The sequence below is a fragment of the Plodia interpunctella genome, chromosome 6 (assembly GCF_027563975.2).
Source record: "Plodia interpunctella isolate USDA-ARS_2022_Savannah chromosome 6, ilPloInte3.2, whole genome shotgun sequence".
In the NCBI taxonomy this organism is placed as follows: domain Eukaryota; kingdom Metazoa; phylum Arthropoda; class Insecta; order Lepidoptera; family Pyralidae; genus Plodia; species Plodia interpunctella.
In genome coordinates, this window is record NC_071299.1 from 5,010,560 (window position 1) to 5,029,447 (window position 18,888).

Below are 18,888 nucleotides of genomic sequence, written 5' to 3' on the forward strand. Positions count from 1 at the left end.
TCCTTCCCCGTGTCAGTCTTTCAGACGCTTTTGAAATTTTATAATATAGAAAGTAACCAAAACGAAAAAGAAAATAATGTTTTTAATGAGTATTTTATTTTATTTTCTTACAACTACTTTGTTTCATAAAAAAATTAACATAACAATAACATTAACAGCTAATTACAAGTTCAATATACTCAACAATTTATAATTTAGGTAAAGTCACCTTTCTTGACCCTGTAACATCATCACTGGGGCAGTCAAACGAACAAACACAACTACAAAAACTCGACCAGACGTGCGTCACTGAGTGTCCGTAGTCAGGCCTTAAAGCTTTTTGGGGGTCTATGAGATATTCACTCATAGATAGAGAAACATATTTGCCTACAGTTATTGTATGGCACGGCTACCTTCCGCAGTTGTCGTAGAAACTGGCGGAACCTCTGTTTGGTATCTCTGCAAATTCACGCTTCGGGGTACATAGTTTGCTGCTGAAGTCGACATTTCGTTTCCTGAAATATGAAATAGAAAATGAACTCATCTTTTACAACATAAAGTGCACCATTATCATGTGAATGGAAAATAATAAATTATGTTTAATTATTTTTTAACTAATAGAAATGGTTTTAGTTGAAAACTCCACAAAGTGAAGTTAGAAAAGATAAAGAAATAGATAAATCTGCTCCGAAAACCCAAAAAATAATCATATATTTACCCTCTACTGGGCAGCTCCATCTGGTCCACAATGACCGACTTGACATAAAGTCGGTCGTTACACCATAGGATGCACAGAGATCGCGGCTCCAGTACATTCATGTCGTACTCCCACGATAACTCCACCTAAAACATTATATAATGGTAAAGTACCTACTAAAATATTTCGACTTCACGTAGTCGAGAGAAATTCTTATTAGATTTTCATTATATTTGACGATGAATACGTGTACTGCTGCTTTTGATAATCAAGGGTCGTTTTGGGAATCTGTGCTTATAAGAATCAAGGGTAAGGATTTGTCTCGTCCAAGTTAAATATGAAGAATGAATGGTCTTTAAGAACCTCACATTTGGCAGTAAAAAGAGATAAGACAAGTGGGACACACAATCGCTCAAAATTAAAATAATAAAGTTAAGAAAAATAAAATTTATTACCTTCCTAACTTTACCCCCTAAATCCATTGGATGAGTTACCACAATGGTGTATGATGTGCCGTGTTCTAATCTGGAAGTCAAATTGAAATTTGTATTATCTATATAAATAGTATATCATCTTAATTATAGATTCACAATCTTCAATTTTTTACATTATAGAATAATTAAATACCCTGACCGTATGGATTTATTTAAATACTCACTTCACGTAATTACTTGGTGTGAGATCCATTCCTCTTATTACACCACGATCCGATAATAAAGTTACTTTCAGGAATCCCTAAAAAAAACATATTACAAAATAAACAATAAAGACAAATGAGTTGTAGAAAAAACCAAAAGTCGTTATGTAAAGATTTTTACCTGGACCCACGATTCTGCTCCTTTTGGATTAGCCAACTGAATAGACACCTTGTAATGTCGTTCTGTAATACAAATAATTACATTATTGTAATTTGTACTTATGTACAAACTTTATTTCGAATCGAACCTGAAGGAACTAACTTATAATAATAATTCACCAAAAAAAAGTACAACAGTTTGACAGAATAATTTTAGGTAGATTTGCAATTTAAGTTAATTGGACTGTGGACTCTGCACTAAGCGATGCTTGTATCGCAGCGTCAAAAACGTTTTACAATTTACATTACGATTTTTACATATTCATCGGATCGAAATAAACCCAATTTGAAATAACAGAAGAAAAAAATAAAACAAGTAAAAAATATCCATCAACCTGTCATTGTAGTTTGCTGTCGTGTTTGAGTGTGCGTGCGTATGAGAAATAAACTTGGATCGTACAAAGTTATTTCTTCAATCGTAAAAATAGATTAAAGACATGATGGGAGAATTTAGGCACAATAAGACGATATGATTGTACCAAAAATGTTCCCCAGATATTTCTGCACGATTTTTTTTGGTTAACAATCTAGGCACCATGCTTAACTACAATACTACATTTAGAGGAAATTAAAAAGTACAAACTTTCCTGATGGGTATACCATTCTTCATCCATTTTAGTTGTTCTTGTGAGTTATAAGAACATAAACATCAAATACTAACGGCAAAACGGCAGCTCCTTCCCCGTGCTGAGGTAGTACTTGGCTCCGATGGTCTCCTGCTCCTCAGACGGGTACACCTCGTTTTCTGTCTGATTGTTCTTGTGAGTAATAAGACCGGGCGAGCTGTCTGCGTGGAATCTGAAATTTATCCTCTAACTGCATTATTTCACTAGGGTACTATGAAATAGTTTACGTCGTTTCATTATCATCTCAGCCACAAGTAGTAAACGTTAATATGTTTGAAGCTGTAACATCTAATGATCTATCTAATTATGGTGGTCATATACATATATTTGAATTGTGCGGGAAACTGACGGAATTTTATTTTAAGTAGGCATCTATATAGAGTTCAAAGTATACATACCCCATGATTGCACATCCGTGGCCGCAATGAAAACACTTTCCAGCTAAAAAATGCTGATACGACGGACATTGATGTCCTGAAGGAATAATAAGCAATTAATTGTCAATAATTCTTCGATTCAATATTCAAATACATATTATTGATAATTCTTACCTATATATGGGCATTTTCCGTTTATTGATTCTGTAAAAAGTTTTATAGCTCTAACATGATTGCAAGCTACTAATACCCTTGAAGCCTCTTCTAAGCCTTGCTTGACCAGTGTGAGGGGAACCAGGGGTCCCTCGGTGAGGTCACATCCGGGCTGTTCCTTCCCATTGTTGGGGTAAAAATCCAGGTGACCCACGGGCTGGGACATCCCGTATCCTGCCATAAACACAAAATCTGTCGCACGTGTGAAATAAACACGTCGGTCAATTAGTTCGAATATGCGACAAATAAATATTCATAAACTATATACATTAATGAATGATATTGATTTGAAGCGAAAAGCACGTACTATTTACATAAAATACATATATAATTAGTTATGTGTTAGTAAATTAATGAACGAAAGCAACTAAGCTTCAGATTTGTCACTCAGACCTTAATGATATATGAAATCGGTAAACCATGGGTAAACCCATGTTGAGCAGTATACAATATTGCAGGTAGACATAATGGTTACGGTCCTTATTTTAAGTGAAGTAAATAAATGTTAACTGAGTTTACATCAGGACAACTCATGTGAGAGATCGATAAAATATACGGGTGATAGAATTCTATACACGACATTATTTACAGAATCTTTAAGATTACGACTGTTTCCTGTTAAAATTCATTTTTCATTGACAACATATAATAATTTATAAAATTCTGATAAATAACACAACTCGTTCCACAATTATAATTGTGAAACGAGTTATATTATTTAGAAACAAAATGTAAATTGATAAATAGATTTGTTGACCCGTTGTATACGCGCTCTAAATATTCATTTGATTACTTTACCGATGTCATATATCAAATTAGCCGAGTGTGACGGTCTATATTTTACAATCACAAGTGGTAGTCAATAATTTTATTTAATAACATGAATATGACAAATGTGCTGCTCAAATGATTATAACAAGCGTATGTGCATGTAACAAAGATGAATATTTACGCTTAGGTCATTACCTAAAAGGAATATGCTTTTTCCATCAGTGTGTATGACGTCTACTAGTTGGGCATCTGTAGGGTCCAGCCTCACATTCGTGGGCATACCTTGGAAGTACGGTTCCGCTGGGTCAAGACCCGTAATCCTTCCTAAGCCCTACGAAATTAGAAGCTAAATCAAAGACATTATGAAGAGTCAATAGCGCATTTGAACATAATCAAATGTGAATAATGGTTGTTAGTCCATTGGCCACTTACTTGAATTCTCTCTCCAGCGTAGCCGGCTGTGTGGGCCCCCAAAGAGTGGCCTATAATGTGCACATCGAGTGGATTCATTCCATGTTCTTTCTACAAATAAATAATATCATTTTGTGGTTTGAATTTATTTCTCAAAACTTAAAAGACACTATGTTTTTTTTATTTACTGTAAGTCTAAATACTTTAATAACCTAAAACTTAGGTAACTACGTTGTGTAGTAAATGGCTTAATTATAAAAATTTGTTGTACATTGTATACATACATAAACGCTGTCCTATTTCCATCTCAGCCTATATCTGGCCATTTATCTCCGGAAATGGCCTTTATAAAGATATAACTTCTCTGTATTAAAGTGTACCTTTTCTCTTTCTTATTAAATTTGTTATTAGCTAGCACTAGTGTCAAATTTTAATTTAGTGTGGTACCTGTAAGGTGTTGATGAAGTGCGCGACCTCCAGCCCCACCAGCCTCGTGTTGGCGGTGGCTTGCGTGTACAGCGGCAGGCTGCCTCCAGCCCAGTCCACCACCACCACGTTAAAGTCGCCGGCTTTTACCAACTCGTCTTTCATCTCGCTCACCTGAAAAACATTGTATTTGAAAATAATATGTTTCGTATTAATCCCGCATTTTACCTTAGCAAACTTCAAATAAAACGTGAAAGGGCATTTTTGGAGCTAGCGCGTACCTAGCACTTTAGTAAACTTTACTAGTCAAGCTCAAATGAAAAAATCAAAATTAATATGAAAAATTCAGCTAACAAAATAAATCTCTCCATTCTATTATGTTTCCCTTTAAACTAGAGCGATTTTTTCAACTACCAAATTTTCCAGATTTTTTGTAGATCAATATAATACCATCGTGTATTTAGTATACATGCGTACTAAATACGTCTGGAACATTCTAAAGCTAATATAAAACGAAAAACCGTATAAAGGAGACAAGTTTCTTACTACTTTCCCAATAAGCCTTGTGAACTCAATTACTTTACAATGAACCGGTTGAATGTTTCCAGCAAGTAAGAAAAGTTACCCACCCAATTAGAAAGAGGGGTGTCGATGAACCCGTGGATAATCATCTTGGTCAGTCGCTGGGGGTCGAAGTTAGACTTCACGATTGTTTTGTTCACGTTGACATTTAAAATTTGTCCGTCCGTAGGGTTTTTCTTCGTGTACAGTATAAACCTGAAAATTATGTGACGAGCGTCGATAATTTTGCACTGTTTTACACATACATACAAATGTATTTCATGCAATCAAGTAATAATAAAAATATAATAAGTAATAATCACTATTACTTTTATTTTATGTTTACCTTAGCTACTCGATTATTTATCACACCAGATTGTGTAACATAAATCTAACTCAAATATAATTAAATTAATTACAAAACAATAATATATTTCAATAAATGTATTAGATCGAATATATTGCACACTGCTAGTTATCTACATAACGCTTTATCAGTTGCATCGTATGAGGACTCATAAGCCGTGTCGAACCGAGCCGACCGACACGCTTTTTAGGTAATAATAATAAAAAAGGTATAGGTATACCTCGTGTTGATGACGACTCTGGGCAGAGGAAATACGTTGAACGGCCGGTGTATGAGGTGGTACCAGCTCCGCGTGATGTTCAGGCAGCCGAGCTCATCGTAACATCGCGTTTCATTCTCAACTGAAATCGATAAATCATATGAAACAATACGGACACAGCTGAAGTTCGCTATTTCAAAATAAAATCGAATTCAATCGCATTAAGAACGAAGTTTGTGCACGACTTTGAAGAAAAGGTTGCGATGAACTTCACCTTAGACATAAAAGTCTGGACCAGACTTAAGTCCCGGCCAAAAAAAAGCTGTTGCATATACATTCTACAGTACGATAGCCTGCTATATGGTACTTTTAACTTCATCCAAAATATGGACACACCTATTGTCTTTTCGCATTCTATATACCAGTCGATATGGCGTAGTAAGCCACTACCATTGTGATACAACGGCCAGTGACACCACTGGCCATCATAAATTTTAATATGATACTTATGCTTGATTAGACTCTTGGATCTTGACTTAGACTCAGACTCTTGGAATGAAAAATTCCAAAAAAAAATGACTTACACTCTTGGAATGAAAAATTGCCGTTGTGAAGTACGTTTTCACCGTGCGTCTCTACCATTTAAAATTGTTTCTTTTTAAGATTTAACAGGCATAGACTAGACAATGTATACAGAATATTAATTAGTAATTACATAATTATTTTGGAGCAAATAGAAAGGCTTAGCAACGTACGTCTCCTAGCATTTATAATGTTAACTAATAACGAAGAAAGTTACTATTTACAGATGAAATGACAGTAATAGAAAGCTGTTCAGGATATACGAGTACACACTTTCTTTTTCATTAAGCATGAATTTTGTATAGTGACAGCACTTAATACCAGACCGACACTAATTGTCGGGCCCAAAGTTTATAAGTAGCCACTTCATAAAAAGGTGTATAGAATTGGACACGCGTACCTACACTAGACAATGATGAACACTTGAGCAACAAATGTAGGACGTCAGTTGGTTAACGAATATTTGCATATACTATGTACTCAAGTGGGCATTCGGTACTTTAGAGTTTAACATAAACATACTCTTTAATCTTTTAATTACAATGAAGGCCATTGAAGTAAAAATATCTCTCTATTTGCAGAACAAACGTAGATTTTCAGTATATATTGTAGTCATGTAAGGTCATCTTAGGTTCTCAATGTCGTTAATGTGATATCAATGATAACGCAGACCATTATGTTAACCTTCTAAATGAGCACCTACTATGGAAAATTTAGATTTTTGTTGGTATAGTTTGATCGCGAGTAATAAGTATAGCGTAAATAGGACAAGTACAGATTGCAGTGAGCATACAATTATCACGTTATCTTATCGTTGGTATACTAATGTAAGGACTTATTTTTTAATCGTATAATCAAATTCAAAGCAATTATTCAGACAATAGCGGCCCGTCCCAGCTTCGCTCGGGTAAAAACATAATAAATTATAAATCTAAACCTTCCGTAAAACCTTGTGATCAGGCTATCTAATAAAAAACCCGCATCAAAATCCGTTACGTAGTTTTAATCTAAGCATATATAGGGACAAACAGGCAGCGGACAGCGACCTTGTTTTATACTATTGTAGTGATTAGACAAATATATTTCTTTTATCTATGGATTAGACCTTCACAATCAATTTTGACGTTAAATTTAAAATATTTACCAAAAAGCTACTGGCAATAACCGCTTAGCTAAATTAAACTCGTTTGAAAAGTGTTGGTCCTTATCATGCTAGAACGGCTTACCATTAATTTTTTTATGAATATATTTCACACAATTTCTAGGGATTTTTTTGTAAATAAGACAATGAAGCAATAACATACATGGCAGCCACGGTATGTTGACCTCAATGCGGTCGGAGCGCGCCCAGTTGAACGGGTCCAGTATGCCGGCGAACGCAGGTTGCAGCCCGAGCAGTATGCACCACAGCATCACGCGCAGATGCCGATCAGTGAGGTGCAGTCTGATCATCGCTGTTCACCTAGAAAAATTACAGTTGTTACATTAAATTATGTTGAAGTTTCATGTTCCGAACATCTGGAAGACACCTCCTAGTTAGACCGTAGTTAGGTAGTCTTCTTATATTATTCTACTTAATCAGAATGCGCCAAACTATCTTTTTGTACGATCTTTGATGACGTACGAGTCTTCGACCTAGAGTTCTTATTTTGGAGATTTGAATTAGTATTGTAAGACTCTAGGATCTCATCAAGTCTTGCAACTTCAGTAGTTACCAGTTTCCTACATTTTAATCGTAACCTTTACAAAATTGTATGAACAAAACAATAGTTGAGTACCTTAGGTATATATGTATTACATGCTATGAGTAGATCGTATCGTCATCGTGTCGTGTAACAATAATGATGTATAGGTACATTTTCTTTTTTTGTAAATCGACCAAAAGTATTTCCTTTTTTATCTTTAAAGAAACTACAATAATCAGAAAATCCAATGTCAAATGGATCGCTCATTCCATTCTTGAAATTACTAATTCAAATATTATTGAACCCAATGGTATTTATCGCCAACCAAGAAGCACGACCACAAAACGTGCGTGCGCGGTTGTATATCCTGCTGGCATGTCATGGCGTGAGATAAACGGTTATGTTGTCATGACTAGACGATCATATCTGACCTCACTAATAGGCCTGATAATTTTACTATTATTTTGCCCATAGGGCCAACTGAATTTAGTCCGTTTAGAGTCCTATATCCCTTATACTTGTAACGAGAACATGTTTTACTTTGCTACATTTCTTCTGGGACAGGGTCATCATAATAATATTATAATTTGTTGTCATTGAGAGAACAAAAAAATTGTCTGAGTCGCCTCTATAACACAAATACCTAACTTGTCCTCCATGGACAAGAGGAATTATCAATAACGAATAAATGTTGCCTGTTCGTCCCAGCATTATTTTAGTAGAAGACAGGAAAATTTTTGCTCATGGCGGTGGCGTAGGGCACAGGCTTAATAACTCGTTACTTCGCTTATGAAATATTTCATTTATGTATATTAGGAGAATCATAAATATTTCGATGGAGTAAAGCATTAGCAAATTCGAATGAAGCTTAAAACAAATTGTACTGCCATAATAAACATACAAAAATTTATGATACACGTAAGTCGTGTATCATAAATTTTTGTTTGATCAAAATAAAATTTACTATAAATAAACCGTAAATAATTTAAATATATAGTTTTATAGTTTTCATAAGACTTATAAAACTGTTACATAATGAAATGTTTTAATGCAGCTTTATGCACCTTATTTGAATAAAGGTGTTATTAGAGATTTTATCAAATAATTTTATTAGCTAAATAGTCTTATCTAAGAGAACGTAACTGTGTTGTAACGTAACAGTTGGTAGGAACCCGACACCCGCATGCAGCACCTACTAACCTTAACAAAATGGTAATTACCTACGAGCAAGCGTAGTATCTACTAATATCGGAAAAGGGTTATTAAACCTTGAAAATTGAAGGCGATTTTCAAACAACACTGTTTGACTTATGTACATGAACCCAAACTATCGTGCGGAAACCTGTAATATGTTTGTACTATCAATCACTGTACCAGAAATAAGTGTCTAATTTATTGTCTGCACATCTAGACTGGAAAATTGACAATAATAATGATTTGTTTACAGGCTAACTAACATTCGATTTATTGTCCAATTTAAGTTGTTGAAAATCTAAATCAGTTTTATCGTGACATGACAATTCATGCAAATAAACTACTAGTAAGACTAGTTGTTGTTGTTGTTGTTGTTTGTTCAACTTACTAATTGTCTGAATACTAGATAATAATTTCGAATTTCTAACGAATATTACAAACGATATGTTCAAATAATATTTATTGGAAGGTGAGTCCCATGACGGTCTTAAGTCTCATGTACTACATTATGACAATACAATAAGCGTCTTCATCTACTCGTTTATTACTGTAATTCATTAAATGGTTGAGTATCATCCATGCATAACTCTTAAAATTTCCTCAATCGAATTACTATTGTCAAATAAAATTAGTATTTTACGATCAAGAAGTTTGAGAAGTGGAATACCTCCCTTACGAATAGAGCATGGAATAGCGTTCCGGTAAATAATATTATTCGATCTAAACCTTATTTGGCTATAACTCAACTGCATATCAAGATTACGCTACAATATGCCATTTAGGTGTTGTAATCGATATTGAGATAGCTATTTGATGTATTACGGAGCACGACGTGCGACCGACTTCCTTCGCTCGCGGCGTTTCCTTGCGACGACGACGGGAACGCGGAAGCTGGGTTATAGCTCACGTTAATTATGCAATAAATATTGTATTTATTTATTTTTATTTTATTTGTAAGACCATATACATAATAAGTACAAATTAATTTAAAAAAAACACTCGGCTTTTTACAGGTCCTCACTGATATACTCTATTTAATCATTAACGTGGTAATATTTACTTTGTCTTTAATATATTTGAATATTTAAATCTATTTAAATCTATTTAAAAAGCACCTCAAGTCTTTATTAACTGATAAATGTTATTATACTTTAAATGATTTCTTTAATGATAGACTCGGATAGAATTTAGGGCTAGTATAGTACATTATAGTTCATTATAGTTTGTTTTGGATTTGTAGTGGATAGCATGCTCCTCTTTATTTAATTATATTATATTTGCATTCGGTAAAACGTGTAGGTCTAATTCATTTTGACCATTTGTACTCATGTTTTTGGCAAATAAATGTTTTCTTTCTTTCTTTCTTTGAACATTAAAGCGTTGTCGCAGATCAGCCTGAGCGACACCAGAAATGTGGGGGACTAGCACTAATAAGCGACAAGGTCAAAGTCGGTATGGAAAATTAATAGGTCCTTTTATATAATGTTAGACACGCTGCTCATTATCCATTTATTCAGTCTTTAAATTATTCTTGCAAAAACTCGTGCTGTATCGATTTCTAAATATTCTCTTAAGAATATCTGACATCATTTAACCATGATGTGAAATTCAGATGTATATCAGACGCATAGGCGTCTGTAGGAACAACTATAATATACCAAGAATCTATAAAGAAAACGTATACCTGGTGATGAAACATTTAACGAATGTGAGAATTAGTGGTTTCTTTTTAAATATTCTATGAAACACATACACAGATAAAAACACATTTTCACATGCCAATTCACACACTTTTTAGAAAAATTCTCACGAATTGCGTTGCGTCGACGGCGATAATTTACGTATTCGTTATATGTATAGTTTCCTACAGTAGATATTTTAATATTCCTAATTAATTACAGACTAGATTACAGAAGTAAACATTATCATTTGGCTATAAAATATTTATATATACTAAAGATAAGAAGTACACTCATAATTGTACAAACTACTTAAAATACTAAACAATAAGTAGTAACATTTAGTTACGATATTACGCACCTTTGATATTTTCATAACTGAAATAAATATATTAATCATCCAATCTTGAACTTTACCTATCGATAAATTAATGGGTGATTTCATGGCCGTGTTGAAATATAGACCGGTCGCTAATATTTTTTATTATACTGTGATACTATAAAATACACTCAAAGTAGTACTTATTATAAAAGATCGATACGTTTACCCAAATATTGAATTTCAATTTATTGATATAGGTAATTTAATTAAAATTCATTACGTTTCAACAATTTGTTTTTTTTAAACCTGCGCCCGCGTATAATTGTCCAATGAGTGTCAATATACATCTGTGACAAGGTGGTTTACTTGCCATTGTTTCACAGTAATATCCTTTCTTAAATAGTCAACTCATGTGTGTGTTTTCGGACGATGATTGTCTTTGTGTAATAGATGTGCTGAGTGCTGTATGTGAAATAGCAGAAAAATCTAGGAGCGCTGAAGACCGTGCGTTGAAAGAAAAACATATTTGAAAGGGTAACCTGTGCTCCGTTGCTTTATAGCTTGGAAACAAACAGGACAACGCTTAAACACCTGTCGAAGTATAAGTATATGCTAACCACGTCACTTTTTGGTCCCACACGACCTGACCTGCTACAACGTCATGACATAAAGCAGAAGATTAAAATAATTTTAATTTTAATTTAGCGTTTATTTAACAACAAAAAGTACATAGTACAAGTATATAATTAAAATAACTAGATGATAGTGGAGATCCACAAAATTTACAACAATATTTTTTAAAGTGGAGATCCTACTGAATCTGTTTAGTTACCAAACAAACCTATCTCAACCAAGCCATTGCAATCTCAATAACAATATATACGTCAATATCGAATGTAAATCTTCTTTGGTGCCGGTCAAGGTGTCGGCCGAGTTAGTAAATGTAGAGGTCTGTTACGAAAACCGCGCCTAATTCAGTTGCAAATAGTTGCATGCAATCCTGACGATCTGAATACGCGTCGCAGACGTCGCATAGGTCCTATGTTATACATATTAAATTTCACCCTCGCTGTAGAATTTCGCGTAAATTTACAACACCGAATGATAAAAAATACTTTGAAACGGTCTGTGGCTTTCTTAAATACACAAATGGTGAAATTGAGGTAGAAATAATGAAGCTTATATAAAACTTACTCCTTTTTGAGCAAACGTGTAAAAATAAAGTTAATGCTGAATATTTACTAAGAAAAATGATTTCCATGTTTAGAAAAATACCTAAATCTTTAGAAACATTGTTGTGTCAATAGAGAAAGTTTTACACATTACATTTTAAATAATTCTTCTTTCACACATAATTATGCTAAATGTGTTGAGCCTGTCTACAATAACTACTACTTAAACATGTGTGGTCAAAAGTCAACGAACGTAATGACTTAAAATTCGCGAATTATATATTACCGATTACGTTAGAAGATTGATAACAGTTATTCATAATTATAACTTAAGATAATGTAATTTTGTGGAAGGACTACTTTCACCTATAATTTAAATTAGTTAGATCTGATGTAAGATAACGGTATCCGGAAGATTATGAAGAACTCTTCAATTGGTTTTGAGACAAAAAAAATAAGGCGGTGCTGTACAAAAAGCCAGTTTCCTAGTGATGGCGAGTGCGGAAGTTAGCTGATGATGCAACGAACGCACTGTGCCTTAACCCGCTGACTGACATAACTCTAATGTCAGGCCTCAAATCATAGTTACTTACAACATGCATCAAGCCTCCCGTTATTTACCCCGGTGTTTTAGCTCACGTAAGTGCATAAAAACTAACAGTAGTTACATCGTGATTAATTTCTTTAAATATACATATAAGTTTGCTACCATACCGTAACCGTCATATTAAGAAAGAGTGTATATATATCTAAAATTAATTGTATATAATAATAAATAATAATAAGTACATAATCTAAATCAGCAAAAAAATAAAGATCAATTACTAAATTTTGATCAAATTGTCAGAATATGTTTTCCTTATGACGACAGCGTACCGCAATAAATTTAGCAGAGACAACCGATCAAGTACTTTGTAATTAGTCATGTTATAATGCTCAGTGCGATGTGGCGAGGCTAGTTGAAGCAGTCCACATGTACCAGTATCGCGACGCTAGAAGTCTAGTACTGTTTTGCAACTGTAGCGACCTTTACGTAATCGATTCCAAGCGATTTGATGTGAAATTCCGAAACAAAGACATAAAATAAAGTTTTAAACTTTTATTTATTACCGCATGGATTTATTATTACTTGTATAACTATATATTTACGCAAGACTGTTCTTATTTCTAGTTTTGTAAATGTAGGTTTCAGTATTAAAATGTTAACTGCTTTGATACCTTTTTTAGCTTATGTAAATAGAGTCATGTTCAGATAACTAACTAAATTAGAATATTAAAATAAGGGACTCAATTAAATGGTAGCATTTGTCTTGGTACATTAATCGCGTGTTTTATAGTTTTAATGTCAGAATGAAAGCAGTTGCCAAGTCATCAATAAATAAACAGGCAATAAAATACAATAAATAAACCTGTGTAAATTTTCGTCGAGCCCTTATTTACCTTTCAATTTATTAACTTAAAAACGGAAACATCTGTAGCCTATGCGTAAACGGAAACTAATTAAAAAATGTAAAGACAGCGGCGGTGCCCATTAAAATATTGTATATTGGAGATTGTTCATTTCCTCAGTAACTGTATGACAGCTTTCGAAGAGCTAAATTTTATATACTAATAGATAGATAAACAGATTGATCCATCATTACTTGTTAAATACCGGTGTCCAAATTATTGAAATTATGTAATGACTTGCCGCAGATAATCAGCTAACGACAAAAAATCGACCTTCTCTAGACAGAATGTTGTTTGACCCACATCGGCGGCTGGGCACTGCGCAAGCCGTATGCAATGTAAATTTTGAATGCACTTGTATTTAGCAGGATTTAAGCTGATTTGACTCATAGGTTTTGACATCTTACGCCATTTTAGTATATAATGACTGAATAATTGTTATTCGATTCATCATTACTTTACTTAAATATAATGTTTATAACATTAATAAATATAATGTTTCGCCATCTTGATGTCCATCAATAAAATCCACACAATTTTAATCAATATACTTTATTTAATAACCTCCATTTTAAATAGTTACCTTCACAAAAATCCATTGGACTGCTTTATACAAAGTGCAGTTACGTCAGTGGGAAACTGGGCCGCAAGTTCAGCATTGCGCGGCCATCTGCATATCGAATTGCATCTCTTTGTAAGTGTTAGGCCTCTTTTATGGACACAGTGCGGACACGTAACGCTTAGTGTTTGAACTCAAATATACAGTAATCTTTCCCCCACATCGATGCCGCAAAACCCAGAGTCGGCATAAAAAATAAACTTAAAATTTTGAAGGCTGTGTGCCGTTTACCTTACGTCAATCCTCCTTGGGAATGCAATAATTGCCTATCAGCTGCCTGATGAGTCATCTACGGGAGGATATGATGTGCTCCTATTCTAAGGTCCAAACCACATGCCACATAAAATAACAAGGCAATGGAATATTTATGAAGAGGTGTCATTACACTTATTCGTTTGTGTTTTGTAGAGGGCGGAGCAACCCGCGCTACTTGACGCATTGCGTGTCCATAAACATATTATTTTATTTTACAGTACGTAAGCCAAAAATAAACTCGACCTCGAAAGGTTTCTGGGTTACTGTAACGCAGAGGAATCACAAACTTTTTGTTGCATCACAAACGATGGATAGTCGTTATTTGTATGAACGTTGCGTTGTTTATGTTTTATATCGATTGCCACACCCTTGACTTATTGAACGAAAAAATTCGATTAAAATATTTGATATTTTTATCATGCAGATGGCTGCTAATCTTTATTCAGGTCATTCGAACAAATTATAATTTAAAAATAATGCTGTCTGAATAAATATTTAAACTTAATTGGGTCAAATACTTTTATTCTTAAAAAGGCCCTTAAAATTAACATACATTGAAAATTCGTTTTCACGCTCCAGATAATAACTCCACAATCCTAACCAACTAAGATTAACATTACTAAAATAACTACATATTAAACTAAGTTTTATCAAAGACTTCCATTAATGTGGTAATTGGACCACCTATCGAGGGAAGTAGTACGATATACTGTTTTGCATACAAATAGTTACTTAGAGGCTGTACTGTATATAAACTTAAAGAGTACATATTATAATAATTATGGCATGCTCAGTTAAGCCCTTGAACAAAATATTGAATGCAAGGTGCATTTAATTTTAATCACAAAAGTCAGACAAAATGCTAAAGGTCAAACGTTAATAAATCCGTTGGTTTGATTGATAGTCATTGACTGAAATGTAAAGAAGCGGAGACTTGCGAATACATATTATCACGCCTGTTTCACATTATAAGCACTATTGTTGCTTGATTAGACTCTATATTTTATGTTACTCAGTCACGCAAAATTTACTAGACGTATTCCGATGAAATTTACAAAACAAATAAACCTGAAATAACACATACCTAGTTCAAGATTTGTCAAAATTTACAGATGGCGCAGCTGGAATTAGACGCGGCCTCTACAGTGTTTTTTTTTAGTTTATTTCTTTTTTCTTCTTGACGTATTTCAGATAAATACATGTATTTTCTCATAATTTTTGTTGAAATTAATTATTTGCATTATGAAAAGCAGTCTAAAACATAATTAACATTAACACTATGTGTGAAAAATAAATGCCTCAATGCTCCAAGAATGTTCTAGATATAAGAAATGGTGAGGTACCAGGTAACAGTTACTCCGCATGAATGACGTACTCGTGTATTAGAGCGATAGATGCGTGGAAACATGCGCGTGCGCCGCTCTGTTGTTTACGTCGAGGAAATGCCGCTGGCTGAATGCAAATTCTAACAATCAGTTTATTTCTTTTGTTTTCCTACCGGCCAGCATGATAATGCGATTTTGTTGTGTTGATTCTGTCACATACATTTTTTCATGTAATACACGATAATTTTATTTGTGGACTATAACATTGATGTTGGATTATTTGGGTATGATTTCTGATATTTTAGCATAATCTGATAAAATCACAATTGTGAAAAAAAGTGTTTGGATATAATGTTTTTAAAAACAAAAACTCTAGCCAATAAAACTCTCACATCGCTGTAGATAGAGATGGTAGAATTCCGATGGTAGTTCAGTTATAGGACCAAATACAACCTCATTTAAACTTTGATTATCTGCGCGCCTACAAAAGACTTCAACGCGTCATGAGTGCTCCGTAGACTGCTACGAGTTGTAGATTGCAATATGTATTTAGATTTCATATATTATTTTACACTATTAATAATCATATAATGTCGTAATAAATATTTTTAAAGTATTATATTCTAGGTAACTGGTGTAAAGAAATTAAATAATCAAAAATGTATTTGGAGACAATGGTATACCTAAACTTGGCTAATTAAAAATTATATATTTTATACTAATCTTACTAATTACTAATAAGTTTTGAATATTAGGTATCATTAGAGTTAGCAAATGGAAGCATTACAGTCGTTCCGTACTCTTTAGTTACGCGACCTGACGAATTGTTCTAGACGTTTTTAATTCTACTGGTTACGAAAATGTGCTTCCTTTTCATGATTTTGTGAAGAAAGTACGTGGAACCAACATGACACATAAATAGAAGGTAAAAAGTATAAAAAAGATAATCCTTTTGTCCTTAATTGTAGTACAAAATAAATATAAATCATGCTCACCATTATTATATAATATTTAAATACTATTTTTCACATAAAATCTAGGTTATGGATGGAAATTATGACTTATAATTATATTTATAATTGCGGAAGACATTTAATTTATAATCGGATACATGTTAAATATTTTGAAGCATAATAAGTTACCTACTTAAATTCGATTTTAAGAGAATGTAAATCTATTTATAATCTTATTAATATTCCGTCTTAATAGGTTCACATAATATTAACTAATTACATTTTTAAATATACAGTGACATGGTGACCCAAGTAGCTATAACAAAAAGCATAAAATCCAAGGTACCGATTTTCGTTATTATGAATCCACCCGTTCATTAATCTATTAAGTTTGTTAATATTTTCAGCTTGTACAATTTACACATTTTTCAATTATTGTTATCTATATGCACGTGTGTGTGTGTCTGTAGCATGACCTTATCTTTCTATTTGAACTACTTATCCGCTATCAAAACCTCTTTCACAAGTGCAATAGGTAGATTGGATCTTTTTAACATTCTTGTAGTTGAGTAAAAATATTCTTTTTGATTACGGAAGTTATGCTATTTAGTTAAGTGTTTAGTTTTTGTACTAGATTTAAAAAAATATCATACATGTAGGACGGTAAGTTGTTCAAGGTTGGTTCTCTGCAAAGAATGATGAAACAAGGTGTTTGTAACATCGTACAAAGTGTGAGTTGATGTAATTCGAAAATAAACATGTATAGCTAATTTTTAGCTATACATATTTAACTTAAACCGAGACTGAAATTTAAGTAGATTTTTTATACATCAAATATTTGAAATGTGAAAAAAAAAACTATAATCAAAATGTTATGTGAAAAATTTTAATATAGTGTTTCGAATAGAGCATCGCATGTGAGCAATGGTGCAGCTGCATCGGCCGCTTGCACCGACTGCAGCTTTCTCCTGCACTTGTCAATGCGGTCACTGTCACTTTTGTGTGCCTCTTGCAACCGGTACATTTAATGATTCATCTCTTTTTATGAACTAAGTATCTATGTGGATACACATCTGTATCCATGGTATAAGACGGCAGCAAACTGAAATGGTGGCGGTTACGCCGGTATCTACTGTGTGTAATTATAATTTTCTTCTTTTTGTGGGCTTCTCCACCTTATTAGTAAAAGAATAAACGTACCTATACGATTTCAATTTACTATTTGTTTTATCTTAAATTATAAAGAAAAAGAGCATTTTAGCTTTGTTTAATAAGACTCGAGAGTTATTCAGTAATTTTATTTAATCTTAATATTTAATGAATGCACACACAGAATATAGAAACTATAAAATAAGAAAAATGAGAGTCAAATGATTAACCGCGATAAAGTAAAATGTGAGTGTCTCCTTATTAATGACTATTAATATGGAAACAGTCATGTTAATGACAGTCATACAGTAGTTTCAAGATTGTAATGAATGTAGTGTATTTACTAAAAACATTTTACTACCTGTTTGTGAAAGCAGAAAGTGATATGATACTTTTTCGTGACACTAACAGGCAAAAACTTTTACCAAAAGTTGATAACTGTTGATTAACCCTTAAATATTAATTATATAGATATTGGGTATTTCACAAAATTTTGTTTTTATTTAATAAATCACATTCCTTTTATTAAAAAAAATGTCAATTTTTATAATTCAAAATATAAATAAAATTATTTCTGTAACTAGTATAATCATGTAAATATGAAGTTTCTTTCTACAAACTTTAAAAGTTAGTATTTATGTGTGAATTTACCACAGTAGACATTCTATTCCTGTGAGTTTTCCGTGTAATCTGCTGCTTCCTCTCCTCCCGCTATAAAGTCAACAGGATATTATACAAACATGCAAATGCGTGCAGTTGCAAATTGCTGATGCATGACTCTGTTTCTATAATGACGTCGCGTCGGTCGTGGTTGACTTTGGTCGTGGTACAGGTGTACCACGACCAAAGTCAAACCAACCAAATAGGTATCTGGTTCACCTAAGTGTAGTACGGGCAATTTTCCTTGTCCATGGTAAATCTATCTTGAGTTATCTGGCGAATTTCCCTATTTACTTTTAAAATAATAATTGTACACAAAAACGCTGTATCTCGCAACAATCAATAATGAAAAGTGATCGTT

General features: G+C 33.3%; 1 protein-coding gene across 3 annotated transcripts in view; it reads right to left on the minus strand.

Moving 5' to 3' along the window:
* Positions 1–77: 77 nt before the first annotated feature.
* Positions 78–18,888, minus strand: part of LOC128670723 (pancreatic triacylglycerol lipase-like) — a 34,220-nt gene continuing 15,409 nt past the window's right edge. For 2 of the 3 annotated variants that reach the window (XM_053746659.2, XM_053746658.2), the window contains 14 exons: positions 7,370–7,527; positions 5,505–5,625; positions 4,986–5,133; positions 4,378–4,530; positions 3,952–4,041; positions 3,715–3,850; positions 2,710–2,940; positions 2,557–2,632; positions 2,194–2,330; positions 1,495–1,556; positions 1,335–1,411; positions 1,132–1,201; positions 698–822; positions 78–494 (listed from right to left, as the gene is read on the minus strand). In XM_053746659.2, the coding sequence (XP_053602634.1) occupies positions 389–494; positions 698–822; positions 1,132–1,201; positions 1,335–1,411; positions 1,495–1,556; positions 2,194–2,330; positions 2,557–2,632; positions 2,710–2,940; positions 3,715–3,850; positions 3,952–4,041; positions 4,378–4,530; positions 4,986–5,133; positions 5,505–5,625; positions 7,370–7,517 (1,680 nt within the window). In that variant the 5' untranslated portion in view covers positions 7,518–7,527 and the 3' untranslated portion in view covers positions 78–388. The remainder of the gene's footprint in view (positions 495–697; positions 823–1,131; positions 1,202–1,334; positions 1,412–1,494; positions 1,557–2,193; positions 2,331–2,556; positions 2,633–2,709; positions 2,941–3,714; positions 3,851–3,951; positions 4,042–4,377; positions 4,531–4,985; positions 5,134–5,504; positions 5,626–7,369; positions 7,528–18,888) is intronic. The other variant, XM_053746660.2, reaches the window with a different exon arrangement.